Consider the following 20,347-nt stretch of genomic DNA (forward strand, 5'->3'; position numbering starts at 1 on the left):
GGCGAAAGGAATCGAGAGGGTAACCAGGCGTTACAGTCTTTTAAGACCCGAACTGAAGTCCTCTCGAGCGTTTTTTGTCGATCACCAGAACGCTCACCCTCGCTATAGATATAGCGAGGTATTAGTGTTTTCAAAGGCGCTAAGCTGAAAACAAAATTAGATTCATTCTGCGTGTGTTACGTTTCATGCGGCGCAGACGCAGTGCCACCACCTCCACATGATGGGTGTCGTCCCTCGACAGTGGCAAGCGCTATGGATCGACGAAGTTAATGCTTAATACGTTTTGCCTAAGGTTGATCCTTGATCTTTGTAGTTAGGCATGAAACAGCATCTATCTTCATTTATGCAGTCTTTTCAGCCTGCCGTTAACAGTGCGGTTGGGTGTCTCGATTCCGGTCTTTGACACGGTCGCACAGGCGTTGTGTCTTTAACGGTGAGGGCTCGTTGTCGCACAGGCGGCCTAGCAACCGCAATGTTCAATGGTGGGGGAAAGTGGATGCTTTACTTCGATTACCTGCTCAACGCAAACCGACTGCTCATAGCACCTAGTATCAGTCTATACAGACGCGCCGACGTTCGCCAGGCAGCAGAGCCGGCGAAGCGTCATCGGGACGGTGCGGCAACGGAAACGGAACGTCGACGGGATGGAGCGAAGCGCCACGTCAGTGTGGACGCTTCGGCGTCAGTGTGGACGCTTCAGCGTCAGCGTGGACGCTTTCAGTGTCAGTGTGGACACTTCAGCGTCAGTTTGGACGCTTCAGCGTCAGTTTGGACGCTTCAGCGTCAGTTTGGACGCTTCAGCGTCAGTTTGGACGCTTCAGCGCCAGTTTGGACGCTTCAGCGCCAGTGTGGACGCTTCAGCGCCAGTGTGGGCTCTTCAGCATCTGTGTGGACGCTTCAGCGCCAGTGTGGGCTCTTCAGCATCTGTGTGGACGCTTCGCTACCTATGACAATAGACTTTGATGTCTACCCGACCATGAACGTCTAGTGTTAAGAAATAAGTCTTAACTAGAAAGATATTATATTCTCGGACCAAGGCCTGCTGGGCTAATTCTTGGTTGTGAGAACTAGAATTAAAACCTCTTAAGTATTGAGGTCTGAATTTAGAATCATGAGGAGTGGATTCCTAACAATCAAAACTTCTCTTGTTAGAATAGAGATTGTAAAAGGAAGGGAATAACTTTCAGAAACTCATGAGAATTTTTCTAAAGAGTTTTCCTCATATTTTTTTACCTGTTGCTCCTCGTTCCGACTTCAGAGTTTTCACTAGTTGAGTTGATGGTGTCTATTTTTTTTTTTATTACAAGCCAGCTACAACCCTAGTTGGGAAAGCAAGATGCTTTAACCCAAAGGGCTCCTTTAGGGAACGATGGCCTAGTAAATTAATGGTAAAATAGATTAATAAAATAACATTAAATCATTCTCAGGAAAATAACGAACCTTTCTGTAGATTGATACAGTGCTTGCAGCTGCAACAACAGAAAGGGCATTAAGGCCTTTATGAGAATAGAACGTAAAAGTATATCTCCCACCACGGGCAGATCTTTTATGATTCAAGGTATTTTGTTTTTAAACCGCTCGTTAGTGACTCGTAAACATGGCGCAGTGCTCTAGAGGAAGTGTTTGTTCGTGTTCTTGCCCCTAGTCCTATATCTCTTCCTTACGCTCCAACCCTTGGGAGAAGGAAGGTCGGTAGGCTGGGATTCTTCGCAGACCTTGTGCATTAAACGTCTGTTCCGCCGAGCGATATTGTTTATGCAGTCCAAGACGTTCTTTCTCCACTTTGGAATGATGAAGTATTGGTCTTTTCTTCGCCTATGATTGGCGAGCTATGACATCACAACCATGTGACATAGTATCTTGAAAAGAGTGAAGTTGGAATGTCTTGAAGCGACCAGTTCGTCATCGCTATGGTATCATGGATCTTGTAACTGTTTTCTGCATATTAGAATGCAGTTCCCTGACGAGAATGACATTCTACGTTTTCCCTGTCTTCCAGACTAGGAAGTTACTTGTCATGTATGCACGCGAACAGAATTTACCTTCGCAGCAAACTTGTTTTGATGCTTAAACAGGAAGCAATCGAGTGTGTTTTTTGTTCTGCGAGAGAAGCGGAAGTCAGACAAGTCACATAGAATCCTAGCTCTTCCTCTGGATTCTGACTCACTTTCAGGGAGGAAAGACTTTGCCCTCATCGAAGGACGCAAAACCTAGACTTGGTAGTCACCAATCAATTTGTCCTAGTCCTTTCAGGAGTCGTATGTTTTCTATTAACTTATCCTGCAGTATCTAACCTTCTCCGGGAATTTTTTCTTTTCGGAAGAAGGCGACGTGACGTGTCAGCACCAGAATCGTGTAAGACACATAGTTCTTCGGGGGAAAAGGTGCTCAGTTTGCTTGTTCACACTTCTTCCCCTCCCCCAGTTTGGGGAAAGGCCTATTACTTTTTCTGAGGTCTAGCGACTACTGTTAACGGTATCTCACAGCATTGGATACTTTCAGTTCGCGCATTGTGCGCTTGAAATGTCATAGGGACTCTCCCAGGTCGCTCACAGGACTGCGGTTGATGTTCTCTCCCGGCCTTCGCCCATGCTTGGGTTGGCGCACTCGCTATCCCGCGAGTGTAGATTTGGTCTGAGCTAAAAGATGTCTATTTCATCTGTGTTTAGCGTTTACGATTCCCGGGGGGAAGAAAATTTTCTCCTAAAGAGTCTAAGGACTACCAGAGATTAAAGAAATAGTTTTCCGATCAGTGTCAGAAGGCATAGTTCTCCTATGCTTAGTAACGCTTCGTAGCAGAGATATGCTTGTGTTACAAGAAGCGTTAGAGCGGGTGCTTGTAGAAGTCTGGTCTCTCTCTCTTACGGCAGACGTCACGCAGACACAGACGCAAGTTCTGGTCTCTCCCTCTTGCAGTCACAGACGCAGACGCAGACGCCAGTCTGGTCGTATGTTGGACGCTGACAGTCAAAGTTGATCCTTTCAACAAGTTGTCCCATTTTCGCGGTGTGCGGGACGCGTGACTCTCATTCATGCGGACGCATCCTACAAGCGGACAACTCTCGGCAATCAGTTCCGTCTTTCCGCCAATGACCGGACGAGATGCTGTCGCCTCCATGCAGCCCTCTGTAGATTTACAACAAACGGGGCACACACACACACACACACACCGCTGTATCCACACGACAAGGTGAACACATACATCACGCTGACACCTTACAGCAATGCAAGCACATGCGACATAATGGTCGCATGTTAGACGCATACAGTCAAGTCCTTCTTCTCACAGCAGTACTGTATAAACAGACTATTGTCTCGCCTTGGCGTCTCTCTGGCTTCGCAGCTAACGCTTCCTCGTGTCAAGCTTTGGCTTTAAGTTTGTTGAACACTCGCTGATTACACACGATCAGGTCTTAACTTCACAGCATGAGGTTCACGTTGTTGATGCTTCTTTTCAACAAGCCTAGCTTTAATATCTGTTTCTTGCGACCGATATGGACGAGTTTTGGGAGGCGGTTCTAGATCCCGATTCTCTCTCACGACATGTTGAGTGTACGCAGCATGCTGGAACCATACTGGACTCATGCTGGGACCATGCTGGAAGCACGTCTTTAGTTCTTTTCCCCGTGTCCAGATCACGAACGTTTTATGTTAAACCTTCAAGCTTTAGGCCTAGCTACCTCCAGTATTTCGGAAAACCCCTAAGATCTAGAGGGTTGTTTGAAGGAGACAGCTAAGGCTTTCACTTGTACAAAGGACATTTGCCTCAAGGTTTTCCAACCCAATTAGAGTGTTTTATGGAGTGGTGTAGACCTAGAGCCGGCTCTTCGTTAGGTAACTCTAACACAACTGGCATATTTTTTCTTAGACCTTAGAAGAAAACACATTTTCTTTCCTCCTCGACCATCAAAGGGTACAGGAGTATGCAGGCATCTGTCTTCAGACGCAGAAGATTGGTTCTATCAAATAGAGATCTTATAGGACTTCTCAGATAATTTGAGAGGACTTTGAGGCATCAGCAAGATGCGCCAGCCTGAAATTTGGGGTTCGTTTCTGGAGTTTCGCGGTAGTGACAGATCCGACCCTTTACACTTGGTTTCTTTTTAAGGCCTAACTTGGGAGGCTTTCTGAGTAAGTCTACCATAGTTGAGAGTCAGTGAAGTTCACTCTTTTAGCAAGAACGCGGACTTCACATTGGTTAAGCCATAGGTACCTTGCAACCTGGATTCTTGGTCATTAACAAACATTTTTCTCATCCATAGCCTAAATCTTTCGGGATCACTATTCTCTCAAATTTGGTTTCTGATGGGCTGAGAAGAGTTTTTTGCCCGATTAAAACAAAGTTTTATTGGGACAAGAACAAAGAAGTTAAGAGTCTATTCATAACTCTTGGGTGCACGGTCAAGAAGCCTGCGCTATCCATGTCTAAAACATTCTATCATCTCGTAAAGACTTTGATTACAAAGGTTCTTCCACATGGTTGGGTGACAGATCGTAAGATGTTGTAAGAGTAAAGACTCACGAAGTTAGAGCTGTATGAACTTCTGTAACTCTTAAACTAAACTGTTCTCTGCAAAGCATCGCATATACAGCCTTGTGAAGCGGTAATCCTGTATTCGCCTTGCATTACTTTTACCATGTCCAGTCTCTTTATGAAGACGTCTACGTTTTGGGATCACTTGCAACGACGAGTGCAGTAGTAGGTGAAACATTCTCCACTACATTTCCCTAAATTCCTAGTACCCCTGTTCTTCTCTTGGAACTGTTATATATATTTTTACGATTGTACGTGAAGATTGCATCTTTGACCTAGTCAGGTGGTCATTTTGTTCCTAGAGAGCACCCGGAACAAGAGTATTAGTTGAGGTCCTGTCATGTTATAGGTGGTTGTACCGTTTGACAGCTCCTAGAGATCATCAGCCCCGAGTGGATCACTGGATCTCCTAAGGATAACAGACAAAATGAGGCAGAGCATTGCTGTCAGCTTCCTTATCAGGTTAGAACCGCTTAAGTTATTTATGTAACTCTTAAGTGAATTTCCAATTATGCAGCTGTCTCTGACCCACCACCAATGGGTGTCAATCACCATTATATAACCAGCGGGTAATTTTTATATTTAAAAATGATATTTTCATAATAAAATAAATTTTTGAATATACTTACCCGCTGATTATATAAGTTTTAGACCAACCCTCCTCCCCTCTAAAGACCATGGGGCATGGAAAATCGGAATTGGTTGAGTATAGTTCTACCTGTGGTACCGTGAGGGCGCTGAGGTACACCTGGCATATCTGCGCTAAGCTGCGCAAGAGATTTTGAATTTCCTGCTGAGGCGTCCAGGGACTTTGGCCATTATATAACCAGCGGGTAAGTATATTCAAAAATTTATTTTATTATGAAAATATCATATTAATAAATGATTTTAGCTAATTGAGAGAAAATTAAATAATTATTACACATCTATTATGCATATCGTTCTTGTAATGTCCATACTTGATTTCCTTTAGTTGGTTCAACAATCCCTTTATACATTCATACCAAGTTTCCACAGACATTTTATATTTTGTTAAACGTTTGCATGCGCTGACTATCTATTTTTGTTTTGCCTAATCCTGTAACAAAATTATCCTTTTATGTTTGCTCCCAGATAATATGAATCATCAACTTCATTCTTCTACCCTCCATGTTTGTCAGGATGCCTGAAAACTTTAAATCAATTAATCAATCCACCCTCCATACTGTATTAAAATTCATTGCTCTCATCCTCTTGCTTGCCGTATGCAGTACCCTTATTACCTTACTCGTGGTCAGAATTTAAATGTCTTATAAGCTTAGTTTCAAAATTTTGTACCTGCTTCAGCAATTTCTCTTCACGTATCACCAATCAGACAAGTATCGGCTGCAAAAAATCATCCATTTCGTATCCCATACCATAACTTTGTACTTACATTCATTGCCCTTTCTCAGACCCCTCGCATCACTCCATCCTTGAAGATGTTCAACTACCATGGAGACAACAGACCTTGTCAGAGACCCTCTTTCACATCAAACCAGGTACTCTCCTGCCCATACTATCTGACCCACCTTAAAAGAAAAAAATTAATTGCTCTCATCAACATATTTTGTATCCCATACATTGTTAACATCCACATTGCATAGCTAGCAATTCTATCATAGTTTTTTTTTTCTCTTAGATTCATGCATGTTGCATCCACCTTTATTTCCATACTTTCAAACTCCCACCATTACTGTTTCATAGAATACATTTTCCTTGTTTCAACCCACTGCTGTTCCCTTTTCAATCCTGAGACCTGCCTGCCTTCCTCAATCAAACTGCTACCATACACTTTACCTGTTGTCATAAGTAATGTTTTTCATCTTTTATTCTTACAGTCACCTTTACCTTTATACAGTGGAACAGTTATTCCTCTGGTATCTTTCCCTTATCCAGGCATGCCTTACAAACCCTGGTTAGTCACTCGGTTACACCATCACCTCCATAGTACAGCATCTTGCTTGTAATCCCATTAAATCCATATTAAACTTCATTAATCTCTGATGCCTTTTCAACATCATTAGCAGTCATTTTAACAAGAATTTGGAGGTTTACACTATCCCTGTTAAGTCTTACATCGCTCAGTCTTTCTGCTATCATCCACATTCAACAAATCTTCCAAGTATTCACTTTGACCCAGGACGACAGTCACATCTGTTAGCATCTCTGTACTCCCATATTCTATTTTGAAACACATTTTTTTTTAATCTTTCTATTCGGATATACTTTACTGTAAAACCATTTTCTAATCATCCCAAAATTCTTTTTACCCCCTGCTATTTTGATTATTGGTGTTTGTGTTTTTCTCCCAACTTTATTTTTGACTACCCTGTTTATCATCTAGTTGACCTGCATCTACTCTTTTCTTTTACGATGCAATTGTATTGCAGATGGTTTTCTTCGTTCAACCATTCATCTCATCATCCCACCACAATATTTTTCTTTTTCAGGTCTTACCCACTTGTACTCACAAACACCATGTTAACTGTGTGGACCTCATCATAGTATTTTGAAAAACCTCCATCCTATTTACTATGCCATCCTTGTTTCTTTAACCTTATCACACATTTTATCCCTTTCATTGGTAATATGCTTCTTGGCCTTCCTTAACTTCTTATTGAACAACCTTTCCTTAATAACACTTGCTTTATTCTCCAACTCATGTTCACCTTAGCTCTTGTTTCAGTCTATTAATGATTAGATGTACCTCAACCCACTCCACTTATCATCATTGCATCAATCAACTTGTTCATCCTTGTACTTTGTATTAAAACATCTAGGAAACTTTTCCTCACCATTAACCTTTTCCCAAGTATTCTATTAATTTTCTGATTTAAAGCCGTTTTTTTTTCCCAACTGTCAGGCCTCTTTTCAAAATATTTTCATAAGATTCTCTCCAATTTTATTCATGCTTGAAACCCCCAAAACTACCTGTATATCCATTTTTTTTATTTTTGTTTGTATTTGACAGTCTCCCTTTCATGAGTAGTTTGGCACAGATCTATGGTACAGTACTGGCTTTAGATTTCTGGGACTGCATGCTAACCTAGACTATTGCCTACAAGTCATCCAGATTTAAAAGAAAAAAAAAAATTCAAGTTCTCTCATGAATGGCAGAGGCAAGGGACATTGATAGTGTCCTGGAGACTGACTGTATATGTTTATGATCAGAGCCCTAGACCCTTCTCCACCCAAACTAGGGCGAGGGAGGGCATGCCAATGGCTGGTGATGACTGCAGGTAGACCTATAGACTCCTGCAAACCCCCCACCCTTAGCTCACAAAGGTGTTGAGGTGCAGACACTACAAGAAACTATCGTGCATGAGCAGATTACCAGGCAGGGCGTTTCCTATTCACATATACATGCAGTTTAGCGGTTTGTTCAACTGGTAAACAGGTTATCTTAGAAAAAAAAAAAACAGTTCTTGCCACTTTCATATTTCCCATTTTTATCAAAGCTGTACTAAGACCTGTATGATAAATCTGAAGATGAGAGATGAAAACACTTATGTTGCTAGTGGCTGAAGTTGTGTATCGATCCTTGGCATTTGGAATTTAGCTTGACTTGAAATTTACCTTTTTAAGTTATAGGTAAACAGGCTGATTAAGGGCAATCCCTGGACTTGTGAAATTGCTTGTCAGATGTCTGTGTTTGACAACGCGCTGAAGAAAGGATCTTTAATATCATGCTTAATGAGTTGGCTCTAAAAACCCTTGAAATAGTTGTATACCAATCCCAACACTGTGCTCAACTAAATATTGTTTTCTACCAAACAATATAGGGCTTTGGACTAAAGGTCTCACTATTATTATGGTATCTACTCACACTGGACCTATATTCTTTCCCTGAGGATCATGTGAATGCCTGTATCGCAGAGAAAATTGCCACAAGGTTTGGGATTTTGTTGTTGTTGATTTTCATAGAAACAAACCTACTCTTTGATGTTTTCAGTTCTGTCACCATTGCCACCTTCAAAACATCTGTAACCAAATATTATCTGGTAAGTTACGACTGTGAGGCTGCAATTTCTGTAGTGACATCTAATGATCAATCAAGAACTGACAGGTCTTCATTTATGGACAGGATACCAAGAAAATGGCAAATTACAATCAAGTTACGTTGTCCTATTGTGTTTTACAAAGTCCTTCTGTGCTTTGAAGACCGTGCTGAGCTTAATTGGCAGTATGCTGGGTGTCAAGTCTAAGTTCTTGCAATCTATTTGAAGACTCAAAGAGTGACACTTGGTAGAGATGGGATAGAAAGTACTCTTGCAGTTGGATCCAAAAACTCTAAACCCAAACTGTTACTTTGGCAATTGTCCAAGTAAAAAATTTAAATATGGTTGCCAAAACCTAAAAGCAAAGCAAGTACACCATGTTTTTCAGACAAATTAAAAATTCTATATCAAGACAGGGAGAATTGGTTTGTGGAACTCCTCGTTCAGTGTGTCTTAAGAAGGCTATGAAGCTCACCTTTCTGAGAGACCTTTCTTGACTCTAAAGTCTTAATCTTGAAAGAAGTTAGGTGTGGAAGCTTAGTAAGGAGGCTCAGATCAGGGACCAATCTCAAACCTGTTGCATTCAAGATTATGGATAGGCATTTGTAGAAGCTTGGGAGCATACTGTATACCACCTTGATTGTTTGCTTCACAGTCATTGATTTCTCCTTCCTTTGTTGCAATTCATGAAACTTCTCGTGTTGTGAATGGAAGACGGTGCACATCTGGTAGGATGAAGGAGACTTCCAAGGAAAAGGAGACAGTATCATTGTTGGGAGATATTTGAAATATAACTACAATATGATGATTTTCTAATTACTACTTTGTTTCTAGAGATAAATTGCAGTGGAGGAAACACTATCCTTTTGGAACCAAATATTCATTTTGTCATGTTTACTCTTGTAAATGATTTAGATAACCAGCCATCCATCTTTGTTCACTAAGAAGGGAGAATGCCGTCTTCTCACTTGAAACAATTTTTGTCTTTGTGTTCCAATGTTTAAGAGGTAATTGGCTAATGTCCAGACTGTTACAGACATGGTGTGGAAGGCTTCATAGAAAAAGTTTTCTTAAAATTACAACGGTAAAAACTGCCTACTTAAAGTTGGTCCAATGACAAAAATTGAATAGCTCTCAATTACAGGAGAATTTAGTTTACATTGCTCTAGTGTGTTTGACTGGACAAGATTTTTATTATTTCCATTATTGATACTGTTATATAAGGCTTTATTGTTATTGTATAGTTATTAATTATAGATAAGGAAAATCTACTCTTATGTACAGATTAAGGATAAGTTTAGAAATCAGGAGGAGGGAATGTTGGGCTTTTTCAGTACAAATATGACACTGTATACTATTTTGTATTCTGTTTAGTTAATTTTTTATCTCTGTCAATGAAGTTGGGAGGCTCACCCGTTTGTCCGTTTGTTTGTCCACAATTTTACTTATAGAATAATGAAACTTTCAGGGATTAATTATTATGTTGAGACGATGTGGAACCGATTCAATTTTGAAAGTCCTAGGTCAGAGGTCAAGGTTGAAGAAAAGGTTGACCGAATTAACCCTAACCTTATCCAAAAGTTCACACATGGTTGTTACACACTTCAAATACGCTTACGGTTTAAATTGATTCTGGGAAAGGCAAGCTGGTTTTGAGAAATAGACTGCCGTGGTGGAGGTCTGCTTTTCTAGTTTTATGATGTTTAAAAGACTACCAGTACAGTATTGAAATTTATACAGGGTTTACTGTCATATGCAAGATTTTGTTTGCATTATATTTAGAGGTAATAGTGGTGTTAACGAAAGAAATTTTTTGAATATAGGAAAATAAAGGGGAAATATACTTTTTTTATATAAAAGTTCACAAGTTTTGAGGGTTATGAAATTTATTCTTCAATTATATATTTTTTGTCGGGCACTCGTGTGGCATTATAGGCATGCCCTTGCCTCTTATCATAGCTTGGCATGACTTTTTTGGCATTAAGGCTGAGGTAGATGACCTATTTTATCGCCTGGGGATTTCCTCTGGCCTAAGGAAGACACCCCAAATAAATGATGGTTTTTATCCATGTAGGAACAAACTACAGTACAAATTTTTAGAATAATTTGTATTTCTCCTAGCTATACAAACCTGAATCCTTTACATATATTACCTCACAACAACTGACCAAAACACAGTATGGCAGCGCATTCGCTAGTATCATCTCATCGAAGCGCTGGAGGGTCCATGGCGCAACCATATAGTGCTGCCAGACCCGCAAGAATTCTTCAATCTAGTCATAACAAAAGGTGTGCCAGATCTTACCCAAATAGAAGACCTAGTTTTGTATAGCTAGGAAAAAATACAAATTATTTTCAAGATTTGTAGTTTTTCTTTTTATGACAACCAGCTTGGGGTCATTTTACTCACTTCTTTATCTGGATTGATTCTATCCACAGTGTTTTTAAAGTGACACTTTTTGCAAGTTTTTGTAGTCCAATAATATTGGTATCGAAGACTTTATTAGGATGGTGCTAATCAAATCATTTTTCGATTAGAATTTGTATGGATAGTTTGTTGAAATGTCATTTCTTTTTAGGGTAGGAAATTGTCAGTGAAGGCTATAATACTGTAATGAAGTATCTAAGCATAAACTTATCCTCTTTAAATATTATCCAGTATGTCTTAACAGTTAGAATCTATTAGTGTACAGTAATCTAATAAGTAATGTTACCTTAGTTGAAGGTTCTCTGTTTAAACGTTTGGAAGTTACAGGTAAAATCGTTGTCATTTTAATGTTAGGCAATTTTCTTATAGCATTAGTATCAGATCAACACATTAAGCAGTTTTTTTTTTTTTTCCCTCCCATAATGTAAGTGGTGGGAAGACGAAGTTTTCTCTTTATCTGCTTTCAAAACTAATTATTTTTAGACTTCAGTAGATCTTGATCTCTGTTTTCCAATAACTTTTTTTTTTTATTATTATTAATATTATTATTATTCTGGTATGGATGTCACAGAGATGTTGAAGGAAGGGGGTGTGACTGTACTTGAATAGTTGGTGAGATTGTTTAATATGTGTTTTGTGTTGTTAATGGTACCAGTATATTGGTTTTGTGTGTGTATTGTACCACTATATGAGGGTAAGGTAGATGTGCATGAGTGTTGTAATTCAAGGGGTATTAGTTTGTTGAGTGTAGTTGGAAAAGTGTATGGTAGAGTACTGATTAATAGGATTAAGGATAAAACAGAGAATGCAATCTTAGAAGTACAGGGTGGTTTTAGAAGAGGTAGGGGTTGTATGAATCAGATTTTTACAGTCAGGCAGATATGCGAGAAATATTTAGCAAAAGGTAAGGAGATATATGTTGCGTTTATGGATCTGGAGAAAGCGTATGATAGAGTTGATAGGGAAGCAATGTGGAATGTGATGAGGTTATATGGAGTTGGCGCAAGGTTGTTGCAAGCAGTGAAAAGTTTCTACAAAGGTAGGAAAGCATGTGTTAGTATAGGAAATGAAGTGAGCAATTGGTTTCTGGTGAGAGTGGGGCTGAGACAGGGATGTGTGATGTCGCCGTGGTTGTTTAACTTGTATGTTGATGGAATGGTGAGAGAGGTGAATGCGCGAGTGCTGAGACGAGGATTGAAACTGGTAGACGAGAATGACCAAGAATGGGAGGTAAATCAGTTGTTGTTTGCGGATGATACTGTGCTGGTTGCTGATGCTGGAGAAGCTTGGCCGAATAGTGATAGAATTTGGAAGGATGTGTGAGAGAAGGAAGTTGAGAGTTAATGTGGGTAAGAGTAAGGTTATGAGATCTACGAGAAGGGAAGGTGGTGCAAGGTTGAATGTCATGTTGAATGGAGAGTTACTTGAGAAGGTGGATCAGTTTAAGTACTTGGGGTCTGTTGTTGCAGCAAATGGTGGAGTGGGAGCAGATATACATCAGAGAGTGAATGAAGGATGCAAAGTGTTGGGGTCAGTCAAGGGAGTAGTAAACAGTAGAGGGTTGGGCATGAATGTAAAGAGAGTTCTATATGAGAAAGTGATTGTTCCAACTGTATGATGTATGGATCGTAGTTGTGGGAAATGAAAGTGACGGAGAAACAGAAATTGAATGTGTTTGAGATGAAGTGTCTAAGGAGTATGGCTGGTGTATCTCGAGTAGATAGGGTTAGGAACGAAGTAGTGAGGGTGAGAACGGGTGTAAGAAATGAGATACCAGCTAAAGTGGATGTGAATGTGTTGAGGTGGTTTGGCCATGTTGAGAGAATGGAAAATGGCTGTCTGCTAAAGAAGGTGATGAATGCAAGAGTGGATGGGAGAAGTACAAGAGGAAGGCCAAGGTTTGGGTGGATGGATGGAGTGAAGGAAGCTCTGGGTGATCGGAGGATAGATGTGAGAGAGGCAAGAGAGCGTGCTAGAAGTAGGAATGAATGGCGAGCGATAGTGACGCAGTTCCGGTATACCCTGTTGCTTCCTCCTGTGCCTTGGTTGATCGCGGAGGTAGCAGCAGTAGGGGATTTAGCGTTATGAAGCTTCATCTGTGGTGGAAAATGGGGGAGGGTGGGCTGTGGCACCCTAGCAGTATCAGCCTAACTCGGTTGAGTCCCTTGTGAGGCTGGGAGGAACGTAGAGAGTAGAGGTCTCCTTTTTTGTTTCATTTGTTTGATGTCGGCTTCCCCCCAAAAATTGTGGGAAATACCTTGGTATATATATGTATGTATGTATTATTATTGAAAAATGAAAGGCAGTGATATGTCAGGGAAAGGGTTTCTTTATCTAGTAAGAGCTATAAGGTTTTATTTAAAGACAGAAATATTAGAGTAAAAGTTCCTTATCGGTTTCTGAATTAAGGTTTTCAGAGAACTACTTTGTAAAATGCTGTGCTCTTTCTAGTGAAGGGTTTAGTAATGGAGTCATTCAGTGAATTAGATTTGAATCATAGGAAAAGTTTAAAGGTTGAAATCATAAGAGTTAATGTAATGTACGGAATCTATTTCTGTTAACATTTTAATTATGGAAAGGATTTTTCACCTCAGTCCAGTGGCATTCCTAGTTTTGCAATGATTTATCTAAAAGAAACATGATTTTATTTTATATGTACTGGTTATTGAGTGCTGTGGTAACTGGGGAGGATATGGTGTGAATAAGAATGTACTCAATTTATTTACTTAAAATTAGTTTGAACTTTACCTTTATTTTTTTCAGTGAGAAAGTACAGGTTTATAATTATAAAAATATTGAGGTTTAAAATTTGATTGTGAGAATGATTAGAATCCAATCTAAATGAACTTCCTTTATTTATTTCAAATTAATTTGAGCTATACGTTTATTTTTTCCAGTGAGAAAGTTCTACTTTTTAGTTATAAAAGTATTTATATTTAAAAGTTTGATTGTGAGAATGTTTAGAATCCAAACTGCAAATTCGAGTGATTATGAGGTTACCTTTGAAATAAGTCTCAGGTTGTTTATAAAATTTATCAATGTAGACAGGTACTTTCCTATCTTTCCTTCACGAATCCACCTATATCAGATTGTCAAAGTTTGCAATGTGAACATTAGGGGAGTTTAATAGAAATAAACCTTCATATATGTTAAAAAGATCTGATTCAGTGCTACCAAGGTGATCTTGCAGTAATTTCTGCCTGTTCTTATGCTGTATCTACTTGAAAAAAATTTGAACCACTTTTATCTATCAACTTGTGAGATGTTTAAATTACTTGGCACTTGTCTTCGGGAGAGCATTTCATTGGTGTCAGTGTCTTATGCAATCTTAGCCATCTTTTTAACTGCTTTAGACTTTTTCCTCGATGGTATCAACCATGTTTGTGTTTTGCTTCAGGAGAGTAGCTTGCTTCCCCGACAGCCAGCGTAGCAACCACCCCTTATGCCACAAAGTTCCCCATTTACTGAGTAGCTTAGCAATTCTTATAATGTTATTGTCGTCACAGCTATTCTTTACCTTTATTTTGTTTCTAGTAGGATTTTGCAAAGTAATGTCTTTGGAGTAGGATCTTGCAACGTAATGTCTTTGGAGTAGGCTTTGAATCTCATGAAAGCTATTAATCAATTGGTTACTTTCAACAATATAATTTTCTCATATCCCTTTTTTTTCAGTTTGATGTTAGTTCATGTACATTTCAATCTTTCTACCCCAGGAACAGCCTGTGTAGTATTTCAGTAAACATTAGTTAATTTTAAAATCTTAATTACTAGAGAGTAATTAGTTGGTAAATACACTCTACAATACCCTCAAGATAATCACAGTTTTCCAGGTTAACAATTTACTCTTGTAAATTTATAGAGAACTTGAAGCAAAAGGCTAAGTAGCCTGTAGTTGTCCATAGTAAATTTATTGAGAACTTGAAGCAAAAGGCTAAGTAGCCTGTAGTTGTCCATAGTAAATTTATTGAGAACTTGAAGCAAAAGGCTAAGTAGCCTGTAGTTGTCCATAGTAAATTTATTGATAACTTGAAGCAAAAGGCTAAGTAGCCTGTATTTGTCCTTGACTATTAGATTAGCTCCTTATGATTTGTAAATACAATTGTTGATTAGATATGTATCCCATGGGTAAAAGCTTTACAGCAAGTGATCCTAGTTGCTCACCACTAAACTGAAACCTCCATAATGTGTATAATTGTACAGTATACTATTTTACCAAAAGAATCTACATTCTATTCCATGGACTGTTTGACGTGTTTAAACAAAGAAATATTTTATAACAATATATTTTATTTGTCTCTGAATTAGGTAGTTTTTAAAAAAAATATACTTTCTATTTTTAATATTGAATATGCAGCCGGTTTTGGAGATGGATAAGGAAGCAGCAAGACGCGAGCGACGGGAAGCAAAGGAAAGAGCACAGAAAGAAGTTCGTCAAGAACGCCAAGATGATAGACTTCTTGACTCTGGCGTTGACGTTCTAGATCCAAATGAGGAAATAGAACCTTTAAGTGAGAAAATACAAAGATTGGAAAGATCAGAAGCTGCTATGGAAAAGGATAGACACGAGTATCGTGAGAAGGTCAAGATACGTGAAAAAACCAAGGTATGTTTTATTTATCTCCCTACCTGCCCCCTTTATTTTCAACCAGGTGGAATTAGAAATCTATTGTGACCTGTCCATGTATACTGCAATGCAATACATCTTTAATGGAAGATGTACATGGCACTGAAATACTCTATATTTCACTGGCCCGTTATTAAAAATGTTTGGGTGCTAGTTCACCTTAATGAGATAGGAAATGTAGATTTTCATTTAGTCATTGAGTGGAAGTATTACATTAACATTCTACAATAGTTTGAAAAGCTAAAGTGCAGATGGGAAAATTATTTAAGCACTACAGTATATTGTTCTTGCATTCGTTGTTTATCTGTAAATAATGACCTACAGTATTTGTGCTTGCAGAGCAAGGAGCGGGCTGCAACAGCAATTGCAGATAACAGCGATTCAGCTCGGAAATGTAAAGAAAACTTCCGGGCAAAGATGGCTACGTATATAGTGTCTGTGTTAAATCCTTATAGGAGAGACGACTGCAAAATTGGAAGAATTACGTGCAATGAAGATTTCAAGTATTTGGCGCGAAAGGTAAGTGATCATACTGATTTTGTACATGCATTTTGGTTTTGATATTTTATATGTAAACAATGCCCATTCGCTGAAAAATTATTGAAATGCAAGTAATACGACAAACTCAGTTGTAAGGTAAGCAGTCATTAAAAAAGGACATACAGGAAAACCTATCATCATTATTACTAGCCAAGCTACACCCTAGTTGGAAAAGTATGATGCTACAAGCCCAAGGGCTCCAATAGGGAAAATAGCTCAGTAACAAAAATAAGGAAACATAAAAGTGTCACCTGAGAGAAATTTGTGTGCAGGAATAAGCTACAAATTTTTAAAACAGTACTTTTCCTAGCAAAACAAAAATGAATCCTTTAAGCAAAGGTCCCACCTCAGGAACCCCACAAGTCTTTGACCAGAGGATAATGACATAAGCCATCCAGCAGTGCATAGCACCGCCATGCAGTGGAGTTGCCCAGCAACATGTTATGATACAATCAAAGCCTTTTTTTTTTTCATTATCTGTTCATAGAAAATGAGACTAGGAGTAACCCATTTAAATGACTCAGATTTGTGTGTGTAGCTAGGAAAAATACATTGTTTTTTTTAAATTTAGTTTTAGTCCCTTAAATTTTGAGATTGCAAGGGCCTATATTCTTATATCCCTTCCTAGATTGTATGTGAAATCCCCTATACCCAAAATCATATATGAAGAATGCTCCACAATTTTTGGAACAAGGTGCTTTCCATAAAATCATGTTGACCAGTGGTTCAAAGCACATTAGTCATTGGAATGTTGTTAATAATGATGCTATCGATGGTAAACTAAAGTGGCTACCTTTATGATATTTTATTCTTTAAGAAGTATTTCTAACTGATATGGAAAGACGAACTAGGTTACACTATAAAATGTATGGTTGGTCCCTTCCTTGTTAATGATAAATAGCAGGAGAAGTAAAGGGCCTTGAAGATGAAAAATAGAAGACCTGCGATGTAATAAAAACTGGGATATACAATTATCCTTGCAGTTAAACCTAATAAAGGAATTGATAAGGCTAGAAGAATAGGAAAGAATCTTTAAACAAACTATTTATGAAGGTAAAGGTGATGTACTGCAGTGTGGATAATATAATGGACTGATAATAGCTGAGCAACATCTCCATGATTTTGTTTTTCTTTTCTTTTAAAGTAAAGGTGCAAGTTCTTTTTATTTTGCTATAAAAGTAGGTTTTAATATCCTTGCACACTAGGTTTGTATCATTAAAATAATTTGAAGTCATCCTATGTTATAGTATTTTTGTATCTTATCTTAAATTATCAAAGTAGCAATTGGACCTAACTACATGACTTTCCATTTTGTGCTGGATCAGTGAAAGCTACTCTGTTAATCTGTGGTAGTATAATTCAAATAATTATTAGATAGTTAATAATTGTAATAATTCTTTACATGCAGGACTTAGCACAGTGTACTGCCCAACATATAACACTAAATATGCAGTCATTCTGATGAATTTCCAGATATGAAATTAAATTTCACGGTAACTTAATTTATTGCTGGTATGACCAAACTGTGGGATGATCATCCTAATCATGTAATTGAGTCTAGAACTAAGTTGCGCAAGTCCTTTTCTGTTGTGTTCATATTTCAGATAAGATGACATTATAACCATGATATTTTTAAGGTTTTTTTTTATTCATAATACCATAATCAGGATATATGTGTAGTTATTAGAATGAAATTCATAGCATTAATTATTTTCTTTTTACAGCTAACACACTTTGTTATGATCAAAGAGCTGAAGCAGTTACATAGTGTTGAAGATCTTGAATGCAATGACAGTGTCAAGTACAAGACCAAAGATTTTGTCCGAAAATACATGAGCAAGTATGGCCATGAATTCAAGAGAGATCCAACTGATACAAAGGAGTATTAATTTGTATTGATGTGAATGGGAATGCCATGAAGTGTCAAAATGCTTCTGCCAAGTTACCTGAAACTGGTGTGTTTGGTATTGATTTAGGATTTTCGATATTTAGGTACTTTATACAAAAGGCTAAAAATTTCATATTTTTTAAAATGCTCAGTTAAATAGAAATTATTAGAAATGAATGGGAATTGCCGAAGTTTTGAATTGAACTTGGGCATTGAGATGGCAATTGTTTGCAAGTAGGAAGACAGAAGTATGGAAAGGTTTTTGTAAATATATTATATGTGTATAGTGAAGTTATGGGGAAAAAGTTTCATTTGCACCCATCTAGCAGTTTGCAGTTGATAAGTGTGTTATGCTTTTCATCAAAAATATATATCGTGTCTATTTAAATGCAATACAGTATTGAATAGATATTGGCAACAGATTTTGCTTTGTAGACTAACTCTTGATTGTAAGGGTAATATATGTGTAAAATTAGAGGGAATTTTTTAATATACCCCAAATTTGTAGCTCTGAAAAGTACAACCATTTCATATTGTATTGTTAAACCAGTTTTGAAACTGTGTATATTTGTTACTTGAGAAGGGGTTTTAAGTTATGGAAAAAGTTATTGTTACATATCGTGGAAATTTGCTTTTTCCATTTTTAGGTTATTAAAATTTGGTATGTTATATAACATTTGACTCAATATTTCTTGGCACATTATATATAAGAGCAGTAATTGGACTGATTTATTTATCTTTGAACTGTGCCAGCTGTTTGATCTCTGAGGGGACTTGGGATTTATCGAGACATAGATACAGTAATTTAGTATAGGACAGTAAATAAATTATGGGACACTGCCAAAGATGCACGTGTAATGTTAACGCTGAACATATAGTTCTTGAATAAGTGTAATAGTTTTGTAGTGCTAGACATTCATTCATTATTCTGAAAATTATTATTTGGTAATTTTATTATACATCATATATGTAGGCTCAGCCATTTCAGTCTTTCCTTTATTGTAATACTTTTAGGTTCCAGACAAATACAAGACTTATCTAAAGAGGTGTTTTATCGACATGTATATTTTCCATCAGCATATTAAATTATATCTAATTGATACCTCATGTACATATGCAGTTGTACAGGCTATTTCAATAATGCAGACAGTTGTATTTTGAAGGCATTAAGTGTTTTAGTTTTTTATTGCATTTTATAGATGTTAAAATTCAAGTTTTGTATGTAGATCTTACCACACAGGTTATTGTTATGTTTCTAGCTAATAATCAGTTAATTGTGTTTTTTATTGTATTCCTGGATTCCTGGAATACACATGCCCTGTGATGATATTAGCTTTTAGGTTAACCATAGGACTAAATGTACAAAGATCCCCATAGTGAAGTTTAAATATGATAAGATCTTTGTCCTTTTTTTTCCCTAAGTTGTTGTTATTAAGTTTACTCAGTGCTTGTGGAAATTACAGAACTGCTGGAAATTTCAAATAATCTTAAAAGTTGAAAAATATTGGAGAGAAATGTTTAATGTTTTTTTAAATCTATTGTACAGTATTGGAAGTGTTAGTTTTAGCCAGTGCAGCAGGAATGTTATCCATGGCAAGGCAGAAAGCTATCAAAGCCTTAATATAAATGTCCTGCTACCCTAGTAAGTGTATCTTCCATTCAGATAATTGAAATACAACAGGAGAATGATAAAATGCACCATAAAAAAAAAGGAATTACAAAAATCAGTACAACTAACTGCGACCACCACTGGTTCTTGCTGCTGATGAAAGTATATATTTATAAATACCAGTTGGTATTTTGTTGCAATTGATGGAATGTTAGCATGGGTGAAATAGATGCATAAATGAAACAGAGCTTTAACATTGACAGTTGAGGAAGTATACTTGATATATTAAAGAAATGTCTCGCCACAAGCAATTAAAAGTATATCTTTCACCCTTTATTTTTCATTCTCATAGTATACGTTACTTTCGTACAGTGTTTATGTACTACCATGTGATTCTAACAAAAATGTTGAACCCTAATACCAAATTTGCTTTAATACAGCCTTTACAGAGTAATACTTTACAAATATATTTATTCAGAAACTTGAAAACCCTTAATCCTCTGGATGAAATGAAAATGTACTTTTATTCCAGTCTAACCCTTGGGCTATGACTGGTGACCACCTGCAGAGGCATTACATTCTTGTGTTAGGGAAGCAGCGATAGTGCCCTTAGGTGACACTTTCCCCGTAGTGAAGTACAGTAATGGTTTCTAACGGTAGATTGTCGTAGCTTCAAATTTAACAACACAAGAAAATCTTAACATA

At 37.7% G+C, this 20,347-nt stretch overlaps 1 protein-coding gene across 5 annotated transcripts in view; it reads left to right on the forward strand.

The window, feature by feature from the left end:
• The window catches only part of Set2 (SET domain containing 2), an 86,630-nt gene extending 66,659 nt beyond the window's left edge, over positions 1-19,971 (forward strand). For 2 of the 5 annotated variants that reach the window (XM_068350975.1, XM_068350977.1), the window contains exons 14-17: positions 5,968-6,054; positions 15,336-15,584; positions 15,930-16,124; positions 17,870-19,971. In XM_068350975.1, the coding sequence (XP_068207076.1) occupies positions 5,968-6,054; positions 15,336-15,584; positions 15,930-16,124; positions 17,870-18,034 (696 nt within the window). In that variant the 3' untranslated portion in view covers positions 18,035-19,971. The remainder of the gene's footprint in view (positions 1-5,967; positions 6,055-15,335; positions 15,585-15,929; positions 16,125-17,869) is intronic. The other 3 variants (XM_068350976.1, XM_068350979.1, XM_068350980.1) reach the window with 3 other exon arrangements.
• Positions 19,972-20,347: the final 376 nt, after the last annotated feature.

Source organism: Palaemon carinicauda, chromosome 27 (assembly GCF_036898095.1).
Source record: "Palaemon carinicauda isolate YSFRI2023 chromosome 27, ASM3689809v2, whole genome shotgun sequence".
NCBI lineage: Eukaryota > Metazoa > Arthropoda > Malacostraca > Decapoda > Palaemonidae > Palaemon > Palaemon carinicauda.